At 42.2% G+C, this 20,567-nt stretch overlaps 2 protein-coding genes across 3 annotated transcripts in view; both read right to left on the minus strand.

Annotated features, from left to right (window-relative positions):
- The window catches only part of SLC13A4 (solute carrier family 13 member 4), a 32,809-nt gene extending 27,276 nt beyond the window's left edge, over positions 1-5,533 (minus strand). For both annotated transcript variants that reach the window (XM_075116777.1, XM_075116769.1), the window contains exon 1: positions 4,721-5,533. In XM_075116777.1, the coding sequence (XP_074972878.1) occupies positions 4,721-4,819 (99 nt within the window). In that variant the 5' untranslated portion in view covers positions 4,820-5,533. The remainder of the gene's footprint in view (positions 1-4,720) is intronic.
- A 1,471-nt stretch (positions 5,534-7,004) lies between these two features.
- FAM180A (family with sequence similarity 180 member A) overlaps positions 7,005-20,567 on the minus strand; it is a 31,877-nt gene continuing 18,314 nt past the window's right edge. Inside the window, exons 2-3 of the mRNA XM_075116789.1 lie at positions 10,912-11,012; positions 7,005-9,888 (exon numbers count right to left, since the gene is read on the minus strand). Of these exons, the coding sequence (XP_074972890.1) occupies positions 9,547-9,888; positions 10,912-11,012 (443 nt within the window). The 3' untranslated portion in view covers positions 7,005-9,546. The remainder of the gene's footprint in view (positions 9,889-10,911; positions 11,013-20,567) is intronic.

Below are 20,567 nucleotides of genomic sequence, written 5' to 3' on the forward strand. Positions count from 1 at the left end.
GCAATCAGTTTTGTGATGGTGAAGTCTAAAGTAAGAGATATGGATTCACTGGCATGAATCAATACCGTGTATTTAAATTCATGTGTATACATGTCCTTTTTACATTACCTCAACAAAGAGCCACATTCAGCTATTCCTCTTTTTTAGTACAGCTTATAGTAATAACAGGCAGAACATAGCCCAGAGAAAAAGTTGAAGTAGATTGCTACGTGTCATTTCCTTTATTTTCTTAAAAACTGCAGCCAAGCTTACTCAGAAGCTTGGGCTTAAATTTGCTGCCAGACCTTGCTCTGACTCCTGTTTCAGAAAACTGTAATGTCGAACAGTTCTGATTCAAGTAAGCAGGACCACCAAAATAACAGAAAAAAGGTTATCGGGAAAAGTAATTTCCTTGACTGAGATAAAATCCAGTGACTTTAGAGGCTATAAAAAATATAGCTGTTGGAGAAATTTTGCTCTGGGTTGCTCCTTTATGGATAGACAAGTACATTTGATTTTCTGAACCATACAGAAACATGCATATTTATTTCTCTTCCTTAACTATTATAGAAGAGTCTTTTAGGTTTTAAGCTCTCCAACACAGGTTTCACTGCTCCTCTATGATCAGGTCCTTCAGCAAAATATTACAATAAAAGATTGTATTGCAGTTGTAGCTTCATTGCTATCAAGAAAAAATGATAAGAGAGGCTAGAGAAGGTTGGCTTAGAATGGGTGAGATCAGGTTTTTTCTTTAATATTAATGAATTACGAATCATGCATTCCATAAAACGGAATTGCTATGCTGTTTGAAACTCCAAAGACTGGTGTTCAGTTTGTAACAAGTTCAAGTGATCACTCAGTAAAAAACCAAAACAAAACAAAACCAAAACCCCAAATAATTTTAACTTAAAAATGGAGATAATTTAAAAGTGAGGTGACATGCATTAGAGATTTTTAGTAATCTCTACTAGGAAGAAGACTATTTTAGGTCAGTCACAGAGCTAAATAGATTGGCTCATTAACATTAGCCAACTTGCTGCTCAGTCACCTATAACTACATTATACTTCATGCTTAGTATTCCATAGAGAGCAGGTCATAGGGTCATTTTTGTGACCTAGTGACTATTTGACATAGGTTTTATTTTTTAACTTATTAGTTTCTGCTAAAAAACTACTGTGTTTGCATTGCCTCTCTATGACATCCAGCAGTTGTGTGAGGAGAAAAATGCCTTTTAATGAAAAAACATTGATTTTTATTTTAAAGCAGTGCAGATGTAAGATCCAAGAGATATGTTTTGCCAAAATGTCTATTAATTTCTATTGCTCCTCTGTGTGTAGCAATAAAGAAGACTGATAGTGGAAATGGAATAGGACAAAGGAAGTTTCATCTCTATCAAAACCTAGCTGGCAAGGGCATTGGGTCTTTCTGTTTCCTATATACCAGGCTGTAATCAGTTTAAAACCAGAACTAAAATAAAGCACATTTTTAAATGCTATAAAACTAGGTAGCAAGTACTAGGAAAGCCAAGTTTGATAATCTCCACTAAAAACTTAATCAGCTTGTCTAGCAACTTTCTATTTATTTTCTCAGTGCTTTAAACCAGCTCATTGCCAGGAGAAACCATATTAATCTCTTCTATTTAATTGAACTGAATTTATATAACGAATTAATGGTTACCAGAGCTACTAAGTACTGGACTGAATCAGTGGCTATATAATTTTAACTGTTTCACCCTTCTCACTTCTTGTTGTACAGCTGAAAATTAATCCTAAGCCTACTTCAGGGCTTGAAGCAGGGAATAGGAAAACATGTGATGGCTGGAGGGACTACCACCTATCTTCAGTCAGTCCCTTAGGGGAAAAGAAAAGAGGAACTGAAAGGCAGCCATGGCTAAAAACTCCACAATAATGGTAATGCATAAAACTTAAGTAGCTAAAAATATCTGAAGATCTCAAAGTTATTAAAAAAGAAGAATAAACTCTGTGTTGCAGATTTACCCACTTAAGAATATGCATTGCATATCTTGCATGCAGGCACATAGTTAAGCTGTGCAAAGAAGAGGTAGTCTAACCTCTGGACTACCATCTTTGAGCTGATGGAATCACACTATAATTCCTTCCCTTCAGCTTGTGTAAATAAAAACAAAGGTGAATGAAACTATGCCATCCATGGCTCTCCAGAGCATGTTCTGTGCTTTAGGGTCAATTCTGCTGATTTGCAATGTCAAGGTGTCAACATCACCTGATGCTGCAGGTCCCACAGCTTACAGCAACTGTTGCTGACTTGAAGAATCATCCACATGGCCTTGATTGGGTTCAGCGTGGCCACAGGATCAGTGGTCATAGGAAAACCTGCCCACGGTTGACTGAATTCATGTGGCATGCTTTATGGTATCACTAATAGCTTCATGAAAAAGGGTGTTAGATGAAAAGGCAAAAATGCTCCCATGTCACTGTTAACAATGAAGGAAATAAGGACAGGATGAAAAAGACTCACAGTTTGTAAAGCACACAATGGTTATTTCTGTATGTGTCATGACCTGAAAGGCACTTATTTGTGTTCTGAACCTGCTGCACAAGTTGTAGTTCAGGTGCAGACCTTGGAAACAGAAGAAAAATTCAAGCAAGTTTTCTCAGGTTTATTTTTTACCCAACCGTTTCTTGTCATAAAATGATAGAAAAGAAGCTGAGGACATTATTGCCATAGGCCATAACTACAAAGGGTTCTGAGTCCTTGTGCTCCCTTTGATCGCCCTTGCCACTACACCTGTAATGCTCCTTTGACGTTTCCAGAGTTGTGCTGATATCATCAAAGAAGTGAAAGCTGATTCTCTGCAGAAATGCAAATATAATCCACCAGGTAATTCTGATCTCTATACGAAAGACAGAAAACTAGTATAATTGTCTGATAAATGAAAATATATGTAAGCCAGCAGGTGACAAATTTAATCTTCAGGTTTAAGAAGTAATCATAGTCAGTGGGTTGTAACAAAGTAAATACTCACTAAACCACTTGAATAGTATGTTGTCAACTGAGTTTATCTGGCATAGATATTTTCTTAATAGCATTATAAACATTTTTCCAACTCTGTGTCAGATTCACGGCTATACTTCACCATCTGTGGTCATTCATGTGTATATAAAGTGGATGTAAAGCATCATCTGATGGCTTTTCTGCAGCAAAGCAACACCATGAGGTGCAGAGTAATAGCGCAGAGGAGCTTGTACTGTACAATAGCAATTCTTGCAGCAATACTGCCAGTGAACTTCTGTTTCGGCACCCATATGATGCTATTACAATTCCCTTGGTTATTAAAGAGTTCCTTTATTGCATCCTGTGCCTCTGAATCCAGCAGGGAGCAAATATGAGTGACAAATTTTGGTGCAGTGAATCTCGTCTTCCCTAGGTTCTTAAGGGAAGTAGAATATGCTGCAGTTACAGCGCCATATGGGCATGTCAGGGAGTATCTGTTCTTATGTTGCCCTTCCAGTGACATTGGGGGAGATTAAACCCTTTTTTAAAACAAGCCTGTGGGAAATGGTGAGCCCTGTTGTTCTCTGAAGGAGCACAATTTTCTGTCATTCATTCACTCGAGAGAGAGAGAGAAGAGATGGAAAACTGCTATAAAAGGGCAGGCGAGAGATAAACAGAAGTTCAGAGCAGGAAAACCCATTCAAACTGCAACATACAGTTTGGTTGTGTAAGAAAATTTCCTTTCTATGAATCCTCTTTTTCTTTCCAAACAAAATACTACAGTTTTATTTTTGAAAACTGCTATACAATTTCTAATCTATTGCATTTCTATTTGATAAAGTAGTAGTGTTCGTAAATCCTCTGGTACTAGAAGGAAGAATTAATCTTTAGTAGGGTAGAGGAAGGAACGGAAATTGCTGCACCATTTGGCCAGCTCTATGTCTAGCACTATGGAAGCACCAGCTGCAGAATTTTTAATATGTTGCAAATTTTGATAAGTTAAACATCACCATCTCTACAAGGTAGGAAAATATTGTTATTTGATGGTTTAGAACTGCAGAAATGTGAAGAGTTAACCACATGGCCAAGGGTACTCAGTAGCTCCAAAAGAGTGTCAGGAATGCAGTTGCATTCACTCTCACTCCCTGGTCTGTGTGTTAAGCACAGACTGTTCCCTCCTTTGTATTGTATGTATGTCTCTGAGATATCATTTATTAGCCACTGCCAGAGCTGCAATGTTTCAGATGAGATGCCTACACTTGCTTTAGAGTAATGAATGTCATATAAGGTCCTACACGTCTGTCACTGAGTCTTAGCTCCTGCCTCACTTGAATTGCTGTCCTATAAACCCACACTAAACTGAAAGTCTCTCCATGCACACTTATTGTTAAAAACTAGCCATTAAAAGTATTCCTTTTAAAGACCTCTCCTTAAAGAAAGTTTCATTTGATAGGTTTGTTCTGTTCCCTCTTCCACACACACATTATTGTAGAAAAAAGAAGCGAGACAATTTTTCTGCTTTGAAGTAGCGCTTTACTAGTTTCACCTGATCTTCAGCTCTGCTTGACATGACTTAAGGTAGCTCTTGTTCTTACTGTGATGACTTCTCAGTGACCTTCCCAGTCCTTCAGATTCGAGTCCTTGATTTTTCTAAGAGCAGTGCTTATTTAGGTATTTGCCTTTCTTTTTGCACAGTGCAGACTTATCCAGCATGACTACCTACTGCACTCAGAGGCTTTGTTAAAAAGAAAATGAAAATGTACTTACGCTGCTGGGGAATAAGAGTGGCAGAGGAAGCAGCAGAAGTGGAATGAGAACAACGAGCAAGAGATTTCTGGACCGGAGAATCTCCTTCATCATTGCCATACTCTTTTACTTTCTGGTGGCTTTCTTCTCCAGTTACTCAGATACTCCAACTTCCACTCCACGTTTTCCTTCACCTGTGCCTGGATTCCCCTGAAAGGTCTCTCACTGCCTCATTTCCTATCCACACTCAGGCTCCTAAAATAGCTTTCTTAATTTGTTTAGTCTTCAATCCGTTGTTTTGAAAAGAAACCTTAATGATTTTTCAGTTAAAAAGACATTCAGTTTAGGTAGGGCTCACCAGTGCATCCAAATTATTATCACACCATAACATGCAGAGGTTTTCAAGTTGGAGCATAGTGATCTTTTGACAATTTTTCTTTCTAATTCAGAATCACTGGTGTAGCTGTGTTGCATTCTTATCCCCATGTTTTGGAAGGGTTTTTTCTTCCATCATCCAGCAATGTAATTCCTGTTTTCATTAACTGGGTGAGATATGTTTCAGGCTGCTTCTTTTCCTCCTGTTTGATAGTCTGAATGTCTCAAATACAGGTTTCTTTTCCGCTGGAAGATTATTAAAACTAAAAATGTATAGTTCAGTGCACAGAAACAAACGTGCAGGTATTTCTTCTTAAAAAAAATAAAAGTTAAACTGGCTGCAGCCCCTCCAGATTTTCTCTTTGCTGTAGTTTTGGCTTCTACTTCGTATCTACCTTTACCCTACTTTTGCCCTGAGCTTGGAATTCACAGGGCAGCAATTCCAACACAGATTATACTTGACCTCAAGATAAAAACTTGTTAAAAAGCTTCATGCAACTCTAATTCACCAATGAGGACTGTGGAAGCAGTAGTTGCTCCACCCATTAGCCAAAACCCAGTCACAACATTTGGGAAAGTCAGCAGCCTCCTCTTTCTGACATGCACACAAACAGATAAAAAGACCTTTTTTAGTTGCTAAACAGCCTGTTATTGTTTCAAGGTCCCAGTACTGGTGATAAATAAATAATCTTTGTTTCCTAGGCAGTTTCATTTGTCTTTCATGTTTCTTCCATCCTGATCCATGAACATCACTTATTCATAAGGCAGGGGCTGATATCTGTACTGATTCATGTGCCCTCACTAAAAGTAGGATTCAGACTCACACTGGGAATTTTTAGGCTTTCTACTCTAGTCTTCTAGTGGAGAAGCATTTCTACAACTCTGCTGTTATTAATCCTTTCTGTGGGGCAGAAAGTACTGGACATTTAGGACTGAATCCATTGTCTGGTCGCGTGCACAACCTGTAGACGGAGAACCATTTGCCCTGTATCTCATGGGAAGACACACATCTAGGATTTTCTGTTCTCCCAAACCTTGCTTGCTTATCATCTCCCCACGCTCTGCTAGACGGACACAACCTGAGCTCCCCAGACTGAACTGGGATGTCTCTGTGATGCTGAGTTCTGGAGAACTGGCAGTGGCAGACCTGCAGAGGAGTTTGATGTGCAGGGTGAGTTCTTCCTGAAATTAGTAATTGTATCTAAGACTGTGTAATGTTTCTGTACCTTGAAACTTCCATCAGGCAACAGAAATTTGAGACCCTTCACGCAAATTTAGCAATTATTTCTGGAAGCATAAATATAGTTAATGCCAAGATTTTGGTTTGGCCAATATAGCCAGGCAATTTATTATCTGTTTTGTCAGTTGTTTCAGAGAAACTAAAAGAATTTCTAAAATACTAAAAAAAAATTTAAAATATTTAATCTTAAATGAAAAAATCTATTGTTTATTTTACTTTTTTATGATATGCAAGGTCAAAAGGTGGGTAAAAGGTGCCATTTAGAGGCAATGGGTCTTTACCTTGTGAGAGAAGGACTGTCTAGAAACACGACTCAGTCCAAAATGATGAGATGCAAACTGAGCTAAGGAGCAGGCCACCTCCGCCTGCATCTTAAGCAATACTGAGGGAGAAAAGCTGCCCTAAGCCCAAAGATCTTCCCTGAGGCAGAGTGCTCCTTCCCACTTGAACTCTGGAAAAATGAGTGACTCTCATTCCTATTTATTACCTCCTCCTGCCGGTCAGAGGGAAGAGCTGTTCCATCTTCTCTCCTGTACCGTTGCTCTGTCGTGGTTTAGCCCCAGTCAGCAACTAAGCACCACACAACACCTCTCCCATGAAGAGTTTCACAGTCTGAGACAACAAATTAGTCAAGCTGCAAGTTGCTAAATAGTAAATTTGATGCCGAAATCAAGACGATACAAAACCAAATAGTTTTATGTAGAATATTTTTATTATTACATTAACAGTCTCTGTTAAATTAACCTGGGCAGTCCAAGCACATTCCCAAGGAATAAATCTTTTTCCTACACTACACACAGTAATGGGAGGAGGGAAACAAACTCAGAAAAACTTTATTTTCTGTTGAGGAGATAAAGGTTTCAATTACCAATTTGTAAGGTACAGTCAAGTATGTATGCCACAGGGAATGATCAGGTATTAAAAATTATCTGTAATTCTTTTCTATAGGATATGAGGAATAGACTCTGATGGCTGGACAGTCCTGTTGTGGGGTGAGAAGAGTGGCTGAGAGGTATTTCTGTGGATGGTGACTGCTAGGAATTGATACTTCCTGTGGTGCTCTTTCTTGTTGTCTTTGCAGACTTGGAGTCACTGGCTGTAAGGGTCTTATGAGTTGCCCTCGTTCCAGGCTGTTCTGGCAAGTGGTGCTTCAGGGAGCCAAGAGGCAGAGCTGGAAAGGCAGGAGTGCGCCCCGTGGCATTTCCCCTCCATATGTATATAAAGCATGGTGTGGGAAGAAAACACAAACAGATCATCACTGTTTATGCTGAAGGCTTAAAGGGCATGGGGGCTGTAGCGCAAGGCTGCTTTGTGGATGCTGAGCTGTGTGTGCAAGTAGAGGAGATGGAAATACTTGTGGCTTATAGCTTTGTGGTTGAGGTTTTCAGTTTCCTTTGCCATATGCCAGCCAGGCTTTGAAGATGGCCAACAAAATCTTCAGGTATAAAAGTCCTACACATATGTGTGTCTAAACGCAGATAAGCCCACTCATGCATATACATACAGGAACAGCTGGGAGAAACAAGACTGACTGTCTTTTAAAGGTCTTTGTCCCAGCTGTTTACGCTGTTGCCACCCTGCCCCTAAGGCTGCTGTGGTTCCACATTCCCACAGGTGACTGCCAAACCCAGTGTGCTCTCACTGCTTGCACTATTTGCTGTTTGCTACAACAAGGTGGTGCTGGATGGACTTTTTCAGCTCCAGTCCTTGGAGTATCCTTGTTAAGGGATACAGAAGAGTTCATTTTGCATCAAATGATGCAAAAACAGTTAAACATGATTCAAAACTGGGGCTGGAATTCTCAGTTCTCTTTTACAGACTTAGGGATTTGTGACTTGGGCCTACTTCCTTAAGATATTATGCAAATAGAGAGAGAATGGCGTTATGAAAAGATGAAATAAACATTCAGTTATTTTCCCATGCTCTGGAAGTAGAAGCACCTCTAGTATCAATAGAGGAACAGAGTTTGTATAACTTGTTGACAAAAATTAGGGGATTTACTTTAGAAGAGTTTGGATTTTTCATCTGTCTGACAAGATATACGTCCTTTCTCTGTTCATTTTCTATCCATGATTTTTTTGCAGTTTACAATAATGAGTTGCACTATTTCTACAAACAATTTTTGCTGTAAACAAGTACTGCTTTTTCACTGCTCCCAAATTCATAATTCCCACCCCTGGATTGGTGAATGGCCTTTTCTGCTAGGTGGTTGGACACAGTTGTTCCCTGACTGAACAATTTAGGATTCTTCCATGTACTCAGCACTTACATGTACACACATGCATGAACATACACACACATATACACAAGTGAATATATAATTTTCAATCAAAAATGAGCCACACTGCTAAATTCAGCACCAGGTATGTTTTAATGCACCTTCCTCCCTTACCTCAGGGGGATTCTGAAGCACGGGTTTAGATGACCAATGTTCAAGTGATAGAACTAGGAAAAATGTATCATTTTTAAATTAAACAGGGTCTTTGTCTTGCCTTTGTCTTCACTGAGGACAAATACATGTTCCTTTCAAAAACCAAGGAGCAGAAGCAAAGTCATGTGCAAATAATGAAAGAATCATTGCAGCCTGCTTAGGAGGATGGCTCTAGGAAGTGGGGATTATGTTCACAAGCATTGTTTGCCGCTGGTGTTCACAATATCCTTTGTCTTCTGTAAATGTTATTACAACTAAAGACTGGCTCAGTCAAATGAAGTGAACCAGACAGTGCTTATTTACAAGAATATTTTGAATGAATAACATTTGGCATAATTTCTGAAGGCTGACAGTTATGAAACCTCTTCCTTTTACAGAGGGCCTTTGCATCTCTATAATATTCTTTTATTGTCCAGCCAAAATATAAACTTGTTTCCCCAGCTAGGAAAGCAGCATTCTCTAGCACATACACATAGGTATGTGAGCATAAGCATAGTATACTTATATATTGCTTATAGGAAACCCACAGGATGAAACAAGGACTTGTCTGTCTGGGGTGTACACCAGAATCCCTTCTTTGCCTCCAAGCCAGCACAGAAATAAAATTCCCAGGACTGAAGATAACATTTTTCCCTATTTAACACAGAACTATAAAGTGGATTCCACAAGAGGGAGCTAGAAAACAAATAATCTTTCTTGAAGCAGGCTATTAAACTCTTTACATAATGAAGGGGAGAACATGTTACAAATGTCCCTTATCAACCAGAAGAGGTGGCTGAGTTACCATTGCATCGTCTCCCACTATGATGGCTCTTTGTTGTATGGGAACATCAAGTCGTGCTTCAGGGCTTTGTAAAGATTAACAAAAGATTCAACCCAAGCGTCTTTCTGGTGCCCCTGGGACTGAGCAGCCCTGTAGGCCGTGTAGACCATGGTCAACACTGTCCTTTCAAAGTCTTCTTTCTTGAGGACCTTTGGGTAGGAAGACAGCCTGCTACTCAGCCTGCGGATCTCTGTGATGCTCTTGGGGATAATCTCATTACAGATGGTGTCAAACTCAGCAGCCTTCCTCAGTGAAGCGAGCTCCTCATCTTTGATGGAGATCCTCTGACTTTTGTCAATGTCAAGCTCAGCTAAAAGAAACTGGTACAAAATCAGAACACAGAAAGCTATTTATCTTCTCCAAGAGACTCTAGGCAGAATAAATGTGAATTAACAACATGTCCTTAGGTCTTTACTTTAGGTCAAATGGAGACAAAACTCTCATTACACTGGCTGGAGGTGGGGCAGACCAGAAAGTCTCTATGTGAATGTTAGACCTTGTGTTACCTACGTGGGAAAATTAGAGGTGGACTGTGGGGAAAGGCAAGAGGAAAAGGAAAAAACAGGTAGTCTTCTGTTGTCTGAAACAGGCATGGGTTGTTGCTGGTGCCACATGGGGGTTAGAGAGGTGGAGACAGCAGCACAGCTGGGAAAGGCCATTTACCCTCTCAGGGGTAGCAGTGGTGGCCCAGCTCTGTGTATCAGAGCACAGCAGCAGCTTCCCAGCCCATCTACCCTGTTTGGACATCCAGTGCCAGTTTCTCAAGGTATAGGATAGATAGATTTGATCCATGCACCTTCTTCAGGTGGGCCACTTTATCTTAGCTAACCATATGACACTGTTCCAGACTGTGCATTACATCTGCAGTCTCCACTGCTGTGAAAGAGGGGACCGGAATCATTTTTAAGTGAAACAGTCATGCCCTTGGGATTAATTTACAATGACTGATACTTGTAGCTTTAATAATTTTAACAAATAATTTGGGACTGAGACTTAGACCAAAGAATTTAAATGCATTGTGTTGTTAGTACATAACTGTTCTGGAAGAAAGTTGCTTTCAGTGGAAAGCCATATGCCCTGGTTTTCACTTTGCCTGTCAATGAGCTAGAGCCCACATTTGAGGTACAGCAGGCAACTGCTGCCTGCTTAAGTGCTGAAAGAGCACAGTTTGTCATATATATGTCTGTCCCCTCCCTTCTGGTAAGCTATTACATAGTCAGCAATGGATTTGCTGCTGGGATGAGTAAAAGTGACTTGAAGACAGATAATGGATAACCCCAGTATGGACAGTAACCCTGGTCTTGGTTACAGCTTAAGGTACCATCTACTCCCATATACTGAACCTCGTAAAGCAGGACCACATCTTCCAGCGAGTTTTGTAGCACTGGGTTAAGGAAGGCGGATGAGGACCTCTTGAATCGCTGAGCAGCTGGGAAAAGCATAGCTGGAAAATAATAATGGGAAAAGAGAGGTTCCATTGGGTGGCAAACACTGAGAAGAGGAAGCACTTTTCAACAGTAGATTCAACCAAAGAACTGCCTCTTGCAAAGACTTACTGTACAGTATGACTTCCCACTCTAAATAAAATGGGTGACACGGACTGCTTTGAGTATAATCTGCTAGGGATGGAGGTTAGCTGTTTGTTCTGTATCTATACAGTGTCTATCACAGAGCAGTTTATAATCCAAGCCTGGGACTCTGAGGTGCATCCATGGTGTAAGGAATAATAATGGTAACTGCAACATGAACATTGCCTGAAATACTGTTGTACAAAATGTTCTTCTCCTGGCTCTGCAAGGGGAAATCAGTACTGACCCTCAACACAGCCTACTTTCTTCAGGCCATTCTCCTGCTGACACACATCTAAGACCCTACATTTCTCCTGGTTTCAGCTGTCTAAAAGTTGTTCTATCCTTAGTTGATAGAGGCAGCTCCTCCAGAGAGTAGTTCACCTCATCTGTCCGGGGCATATATGTCTGGAAGGGGTGACTCACCCTTTGGAGATGTCTGTGTCTATTCATTGAGCCTGTTACTGGCTTAGTATGACTTTAATACTTCACAACATTATAGCTAGAAACAACAAAGTCTGCTATGATCAGGTATTTATTAATCACTCTGAAGTATACTACAGATGTTGTCTCAGGAAAATGAAACAGAAAGCATATGTACAGGCCATGAACTCAGCACCCCAGTGAGGTAGAGCATTTGTGGAACCAATGACTTGTACAGTCCAAGGTAGATAAAACATCTGATGCTACATTACAGACCACCTAAATGCTTTGAGTTACTAACTAGGTTACTAACCAAGTAACCAGGTCCTATTAAAAGGTGTCAGTTCCTTTCAGAGCAGAGGGGAAAAACCCTGTTTTGTTTAATGTTATGTGTATATGATTAAAATGTTGATGTTTAGGTAACCCTAGTTTGGATTTGTTGGTTTTTTTCTAATACTCAGGAACAGGAAGGTTTTTTGTAAAGCTGTGCTTGTGTGACTATTGGTACATTTCCTCATAAACTTCCCTTCTCAACTTTAACTGTTGTTTACCAACAGGTAAATCTGGAAACCAGTTATAAAAAGGGAAAAAAAACCCCACCTTTTGAAAGGCATAGGCTCTGTAGCCTAAATGCAGTCCTGTTTCCTGGGCTGTTGCCAACTGTTGACTTTGTTAAAGTTTGACTTGTTAATGATACTTCAGTTCAAGTAATGCAAGGAGAAAGAAACCAGGCCCTCAGAGATTGTGTTAATTAGGACCTTTACTATCTAGCATAAGGAAAATTAATTGGGATAATACTAGTATGAAGTAATTAATGCTTGACCCAGCAAAGGGTATTTTGGCCTTGAATTAGCTAGGGAATATAGTATAGGTAAAATAGTTCATTGAATTGCAATAAACATAGTGCAGCTGGATACTACTAACTGTAAATATATCCTGCAAGCGTGGGTTTCAGGCATTTTGATAAGCTGCCTACAGATCTAGGTGCTTCCTATTGGATCCCTGTGAGTTTAGATTAAAACTTTTTAAAATAGCCAAATAGAACTTACACAGAATACACCGAATTGGATAAATTGGAAAAGACCTTTAAGATCATCAAGTCCAACTGTAAATCTAACACTGCCAGTTCACTCTAAACCATGTCCCTAAGCACCACATCCAAATGTCTTTTAAATAACTCCAGGGATGGTGACTCAACCACTTCTCTGGGCAGCCTGTTCCAATCCCTGACTACCCTATCAGTAAAGTAGTATTTCCTAATATCCAATCTAAACCTCCCCTGGCATAACTTGAGGCCATTTTGTCTTGTCCTATCACTAGTAACTTGGGAGAAGAGACTGATACCCACCTCACTACAACCTCCTTTCAGGTAGTTGTAGAGAGTGATATGGTCTCCCCTCAGCCTCCTCTTCTCCAGACTAAACAACCCCAGTTCCCTCAGTTGCTCCTCATAAGACTTGTTCTCCAGACCCTTCACCGGCTTTGTTGCCCTTCTCTGGACATGCTCCAGCACCTCAATGTCCTTCTTGTACTGAGGGGCCCAAAACTGAACACAGTATTCAAGGTGCGGCATCACCAGCGTGGAGTACAGGGGCACGATCACTTCCCTACTCCTGCTGGCCACACTATTCCTGATACAAGCCAGGATGCTGTTGGCCGCCTTGGCCACATGGGCACACTGCCAACTCATGTTCAGCCAGCTGTTGACCAACATCCCAGGTCCTTCTTCGCCGGGCAGCTTTCCAGCCACTCTCACCCAAGCCTGTATCTTTGCATGGGGTTGTTGTGATCCAAGTGCAGAACCTGGCACTTCACCTTGTTGAACCCCATACAGTTGGCCTTGGCCCATCAATACATCCTGCCCTGGCTCTTCTAATTTTTTCCCTGTATAACCTTGCTATACCTCTGTAGTCCTCCACAGTTGCCTGCCCCCTCTTCTAAAGGTCATAAACTCTCCTTTTATTTCTGAGTTCCAGCCAAAGCCCTCTGTTCTTCCAGGCCGGTCTTCTTCCCTGCTGGCTTGTCTTTTGGCACACGGGGACAGCCTGCTCTTGCACCTTTAAGACTTCCTCCTTGAAGAATGTCCTGGAGTCCTTTGCCCTTCAGGGCTGCCTCCCAGGGGACTCTGTCAATCAGTCTCCTAAACAGGCCAAAGTCTGTCCTCCAGAAGTCCAAGGTGGTAGTTCTGCTGACCCCTCTCTTTACTTCTCCAAGAATCAAAAACTGTCATTTGATGGTCGCCTCCAACCATAACATCACCTACAAGTCCTTCTCTGTTCATGAACAACAGATCCAGCAGGGCATTTTCCCTAGTTGCTCACTCACCAGCTCTGCCAGGAAGTTATCTTCCACACACTCCAGAAGTTTCCTCTCTACTGTATTGTATTTCCAGCATACATCCAGTAGATTGAAGTCCCCCACGAGGACAAGGGCTAGAGATCGTGAGCCTTCTGCCAGCTTCTTGGAGAATAATTTATCTGACTCTTCATCCTGGTCAGGTGGTCTGTAACAGACTCCCACCATGATATCTGTCTTATTGGCCCTCCCCCTGATTCTTACCCATAAACACTCAAGTCTATTGTCACCGTCATTAAGCTCTAGACAATCCAAACACTCCCTAACACACAGAGCTACCCACTGCCTCTCCTGCCTTCCCTATCCCCTCTGAAGAGTTTATAGCCATCTATTGCAGCACTTCAGTTGTGCAAGTCATCCCACCATGTTCCTGTGATGACAACTACATCATAGTTTTCCTGCTGTACAGTGGCTTCCAGGTCCCCCTGTTTATTCCCCATGCTGCGTGCATTTGTGTAGAGGCACTTCAGCTGGGCTGTCATCCATGTCACCTTCTTAGAGGAACACCCCTTAATTCCTTTGAATTGTTTCGCCAGTGTTCCGCTCTTGGCTCCTGTTACCTCAGTAACCCCTAGCTCATCTCTGTACAACTTCAGCTGTGCTCCAGTGAACGCAGTGCATCTCAGAGACAGGCTGAGTGCCCTCACTGGCATCCTGTCCCTCCAGCCTTGGTGTGTCATCCCTCAGCTTGTCTCAGGCAAGCCTGATATTAACCCCCTCCCCCTTCAAGTCTAGTTTAAAGCTCTGTCAATAAGCCTTGCAAGCTCATGAGCAGAAACATTCTTTCCCCTTTGAGAAAGGTGAATCCCACCAGAAGCCAGCAAGCTTGGTTCTGTGTAGGCCATCCCATTATCAAAAAAAAACCCCAAGTTGTGGTGACTGCACTAGCCACAGAGCCATGAGTTAATGGACTGGGCACACTGGTTCCTTCCAGTGTTGTTGTCTGCAACTGGAAGGAGAGAGGAGAAAATAACCTGTGATCCAGAGTTCCTTACTAGCCACCCCAAGGCCCTGAATTCTATTTTGATTGTCCTTGGACTATGTGTTGCAGCTTCATCACCTCACATGGAAGATGAATAATGGGTAATAGTCTGAGGGCTGTACCAGGCTAGGAAGTTTCCTAGAAATGTCCTTAACCCAGGCCCCACAAAGGCAGCAGACTTCCCTAAGGGGAGGGTCTGTCCAGCATATTGGACCCTCTGTTCTCCTCAGAAGGGAGTCACCTACAACTATAACCCATCTTCTCTTCCTCGTGGAGTTTTGGTATGGGGGGTAGGCCTTTCTGACCCTGGCAACAGCACTGGTATAGATGGACCGTTATACACATCTTCCGTTGACTGGTCTTCCACCTGCAGAGCCTCATACCTGTTATACAGGTGTATCTGGGAAGGTGAGGTGGGCAAGGAGGGTGTTTGCTTGCTGCCCCAAGCATGGGTTGCCCCCATTCACTCTTTTCCTTTGAGCTACTGCCTTCTGCCTGGTGGGTGAGGGATGCAGAAACCCCTTGGTCTTGGTTTTTTTCTGATGGCTGCTCCAGTTTCTGTTTCAGGGACAGCAGAGCATGACACCACCCGTTTATCGCTTTCTCAGCCTCCCTGATGTTCCTTAACCTTTCTACCTCCTCATGTAGCTCTGCCACCATGCTAGGCAAATCATCCACCTGGTCACACCTCAGACAGCTGTTCTCACAGCTCCCATCCGTTACCACTGAAAGGCTCTGGCACTCCCTGCAGCCTGAGACCTGGATGGCTGCATGATTTCGTGGGAGTTCTGTGTGAGTTGCTGTGTCCATTCTGGTGAGTGCAGAGGGCATAGATTTCCACCAGGTGGATACCATAGCTAAGTTCCTACTGAAAGGATGCTTGCAGTGTAGGTTAACAAAAGCCTGAAGGAATGAAAGCAACAAGTAAAAGAACAGAGGTGTTGAAAAGGACTTGGACTCTGCAGTAGCCTTTCCCCAGCATGATGCTTTTACCACCCAAGCCTCTTGTCTGGCCCAGCTGAGGAGGTGGTGAGTTTGGAGAGGTAACAAGCCGCCTGTAGGTTCTGCTATGTGAGACTGTTTGCCTGGCTGACCACTGGCAACTGGGGCTCTAGCCATTTTCTGCTGCTGCTCCGTCACTGATGTTCAACCCTCTTGCTCAGAGCTTTGCTGAGACACACTGGAGCTATTCCATCTTTTGCTCTTGGCAATTCGAGAATGCAACTGAGTGCATGTGAAGCACTTGAAACTTCAAGCACTAATTGCTGAGTAATTAAAACTTTTATTACTGGGCAATTAAAACTCTAATTACTAAGCAGCTGGCAGAAACCCCATCCATAATGATGACAATTCATTTTTATCTCTTTTAGATGCCCTTTCAGTGGAAACAGCCTCAGAGTGCAGAGTACCTCCACATATGCAGATGTTTTACATCTCAAATATTCCCTGAGCCACGGAAAAGGTGTCTATGGCATCTTGCTTCAGTGCTGTCATGATTATTGTCATCACACTGCTTTCAGGACAAGTGCAGATTCCTACCAGGGAGCTGAGCTAGAAGTCATCAGATTCAGCCCATCACCACTCACGCAGAAAAGCCTCAGTGAAGGACTTGCACAAAAAATAATACCATATAATCAGTTTAGTACTGACCCATTTGCTGAATCGCAAGTAACACCTCAAAAAGAAGCTGGAGTTTCCTACCCAGCTCTTCCTAGGATGACAGGGGTTAGGTTACGAGATTCAAATGGACAAAAGCCTGAGATGCTATATTGTGAGAAAGGACTTTGTATGCGTACCAGAAGCATGCCATCCTCTGTAGGGACCAGGCTAGCACTGGTTCCCTGATCTCATTATCTTGTTCCCAAAACATATCAAACTTTGTCACAGTTCTTAGAGACTCTACTCAGAAACTCTTTCAGAGCTCATTTGTATGTGTCACGGTGATTGGATTTTCCTGATCCACATTTTATTTCAGTCCTTCCCTTTCTCTCTCTTCCTGCACAGTTGTCAAATCCTTCTACCATCAGTACCTCCACAGTTTCCTCCATGAATTCATGAGTTCCTCTGAGACTGTGCGAACATTTAGAGCAACTGATCTCTGATTTTCATTACACCTACTTAACACACATGTAAGTTAAGCACAAGAGCTGAGATAGAGAATTATTTGCAGCATTTAGTAATTGCAAATTCCACTTGAAACTTTTGTGTTGACTTTACTTTCTCCTGCATTTACTTCCATCTCTGACATCTGTTAGCTAGACAGTATCAAAGAACAGCAGGGAAGTACTACTGTGCCTTACCATCTCTTTACTATTTTCTTCCCCAAGGGAGTTCCATGTAAAGCTATCAAGCAATTATTTCATAGGAAGATGCAGAACAATATGCGTCATTTTATGGTGATGTTGCAGCCAATTTGTTTCAATGGCAGTAGCTGTGAATGTCTGAGGAGCAGAGTTGCCTAATCACTTTTGACTGAGAAAGACCAATCCAGTAATCTCTGAAGTCAGTGGAGAGACTCCTATTGATTTATTGTTTTTACTTCTCTTACAAATGTGTCAAGACATCTCCAATGGAAATGTGGGTGCTGCTGTCCTAAGGGCCAAACAGTCACATAACAGAAAGCTTATGATCTACAGAGACGAGGTAGGAAAAATAAGGTTTTGATTATCCTTATTGAAAACATTTTCTATTATATATCTGTGTACTACCAGGCTCATCCTCTTCCAAATTCCTTCTTCAGAGGGGCCTTAGGATTGTGCCCTGATCTGTCCTCCTTTGCTGCCCACTGAGGCGTCAGGGCTGGAGTGGATGGGAGGAGTGTGCCTAAGCACAGCCAACTGCTGCCAGCCCACCTACCTGACCCTGTACATCCTCATCCTGTGCCCTGCAGTGCACCACTGCTTGTGCCCAAAGATGCAGGACAGCCAACAGGTCTAGTTCTAAGGGTGGCTAAAAGTGCCAATCAAAATGTAGTCCAGGAGACCCTTGTTTTCTGCACTGCTCACTGCAGGAGTCTGTCCAGTCTACTCTGGACTCAATTGACTCAATTCCAGTTCTTCTTAAGGACTACTCAGGTTTTTAAACAAAAGCTGCAGCCAAGTTTGCCAACTCATTGGCCTGCTTCTAACTATTGTGTTCATGACAGCTTAGAAATTTCTTTACAGCTTAAGTGTAACATCACATCTGAGGCTGACAATGGTTTTATTTTTAAAATGCTTCCATCTTTTTTACCATAATTTTCTGGACCTCATCAGCCACATGATAAACATTTGTGATCCTCTCCAGGTGTTTCATGCAATTTCACTGGTGACAGTACAGATGTTTGGTTTTGCTTTCCAGTACACACTCCTGCTCATGATTTCCCAGTTGCTGCCTGCAGTGTGTTTGCTCAATAAGTACAGAGCATAGCTGCAGGAGTTCTCAATTATTTGTGCATCATCAATGCCCTTTGGTATGGAGGTATGAAGCCAAGAGCATGAATCAGGCCCTGTGCAGGCCATTGCTCCAAAGCACGTACAGCTCCCCGGGGCTCCAGGACATGAACACAGTTTAACTGGGGTCATGACTCAGTAGGAATTATTTTGATTGACTTCAGCAGCATGGAAAAGGGCTATCTCATTGCTTCTTTGGGACCCCTTTCATGAAGGGCAGGAAGTGTAGAGGAAAAAGAAGGACTTGTGGGCCAAAACTCCTGCCTCCCTGCAAGCAAAGCAAAGGAGCGCTGCCTGTTGGCATAGGGAAAGGCAGCGGCCCAGCTGGAGTTGTCCTATAAGCTGAATTCAGTCAGCAGGCTGCCAGCTTTGTCCTCCTGTCTTTTATTACTAGGGCCTGACTCTAAAGAAACTCATGAAAATCATTTGTTTGGGCATCACTGGCTTCCTAGGACCAGCCCCCTGTTTCTGGGAGTGCAAGGCAGGGAGAGGTTGCGCAGGCAGCAGCAGCTCCTGTTCGGTGGTGGACCTAAAAAAGAAAAGTGATCTCTGAAACTCCTTTATGTCTTCTCCAGCAATTGTAACAGGGCTCTGCAAAACCATATCTTCTTAGACCACCACAACCATCTTTTTACTGCAAGCTCACAACCACCCCTTAGTAGTGAGAAATGGCTACAAGCTCAGCAGAACATTTAGCTTGATCCCTCACAGCAAAGGTTTCCATTTCCTGCTCAGAACTTTTGAAGTCAGGACTCCTAGACCTCAGTAGAAAGGAATTAATGCATCCAATTATAATGACAGCAATTTCTCCCTATTTGGCTTTATCTTATTGGTAAAGCAGGGAATAAAAGAATTTACTATAAAATAGCTGTTTTATAATAGCTGAAAGGAAAGGAAAATGTAAAACTTTATAGGTTCACGAAGGCATGCTAAAGTATGTAAAACATTGTCTTGTAAGTTGGCTATAGTTTTGTTCTGTCCTATAACAAGCCCAGAGAAACAGAGCACTTGAATTATACTCCAGTGGTGTGAGTTTTTCCCTAGCCTAAATATCACATGGCTAGAAAATAAAATTTAAAAAATCCATGGCCATGCTCAGCCTTTTATATACACCAGCTTCTGCAAGAGTCAAAAAAAGCCATCTCCTCGGCCATATGTTAGTCAGCCTGGAGTATATGCTGGTTTCTCTAGTGAGCTGGAAATTTTCCATGTGTCTTGACATTTTTCTCTAACCTGCCTGGAATTTGCACTAAATAGATCTCAGCACACCCATAGGCTCCTGTCAAGAGAAGACATTTGTTGATAACCTGACAACAGATTATCCCACTTGTACTGACTTCTTTGAAAGATGAGGATGATTCTTCAAGATGAATTTAAGCATTTGCCAAAGCAAATGAACTCAGCGCTGTCCAAAAGGTGATTGTATAGGCAGACAGAGCAGCCATTATAATGCCATGCAAAAATTATGAGTGAGCTAGGCTGGCTGAACCTATTTTGTTGCAAAGGCTGCTGGGGAGTTCCTAGAAGTCACTGTTGCTTTGGATCTTAGGGCAAGTGCCTGAAATGCTCACAAGAGGATTTTCTTTAACAGTGTATGGGAAACATTGTATTGAACTCAGTCTCTACATTTCTCCTTGACCACACACTGCAGAAGAGAGGAGGACATGAGTGGCAAAGTTTGCATACCCTTAATAAAGGCTTTTTGTTTCATGCCCTCTTTGATTACCTTGCTTATGAGGGTTTGTAATCAGACCAGAAGTATATTTTATACGTAAAGGGTTTTATTTCCATCAGATGACTCTTTGGTGGGTCCTTAGGCTGAGTTGCTCCATTGCTAGAGTAACAGTTCCCTATCCCAAATTTACTGTCTCAGGCTAACTGTGAAATACCTGTCCTTACCATTCTGCAGTCAAAGTCACTAAATATTTTTCTGCCCTGAGCAGCTCCCTGCTTTGTGCCAGCCGCAGATCTTGGTTCCAGAAGCATTTCTTCCTCCAGGGTGGTGTTGGCCTATGAGAGGTGTGCGGTGGGCAGTGAAAGTAGTAATGCAAATCACAAAAAGTGCAGTGTTAATAAGTGATAAACAGGTTTTATGCATAGTAATCCTATCCTTCTTTATTTCTTGTCCTGCACTTGCCTCATCCCCAGAAGGATGAGTGTTCACTATCTATCTGCAAGGTGTTTATACTGCCCTGGGCCTGCAATCACTGCCAGGGCAGAACCTGAGCTTTGGCTGGCCA

Source organism: Phalacrocorax aristotelis, chromosome 1, assembly GCF_949628215.1.
Source record: "Phalacrocorax aristotelis chromosome 1, bGulAri2.1, whole genome shotgun sequence".
Lineage (NCBI taxonomy): Eukaryota > Metazoa > Chordata > Aves > Suliformes > Phalacrocoracidae > Phalacrocorax > Phalacrocorax aristotelis.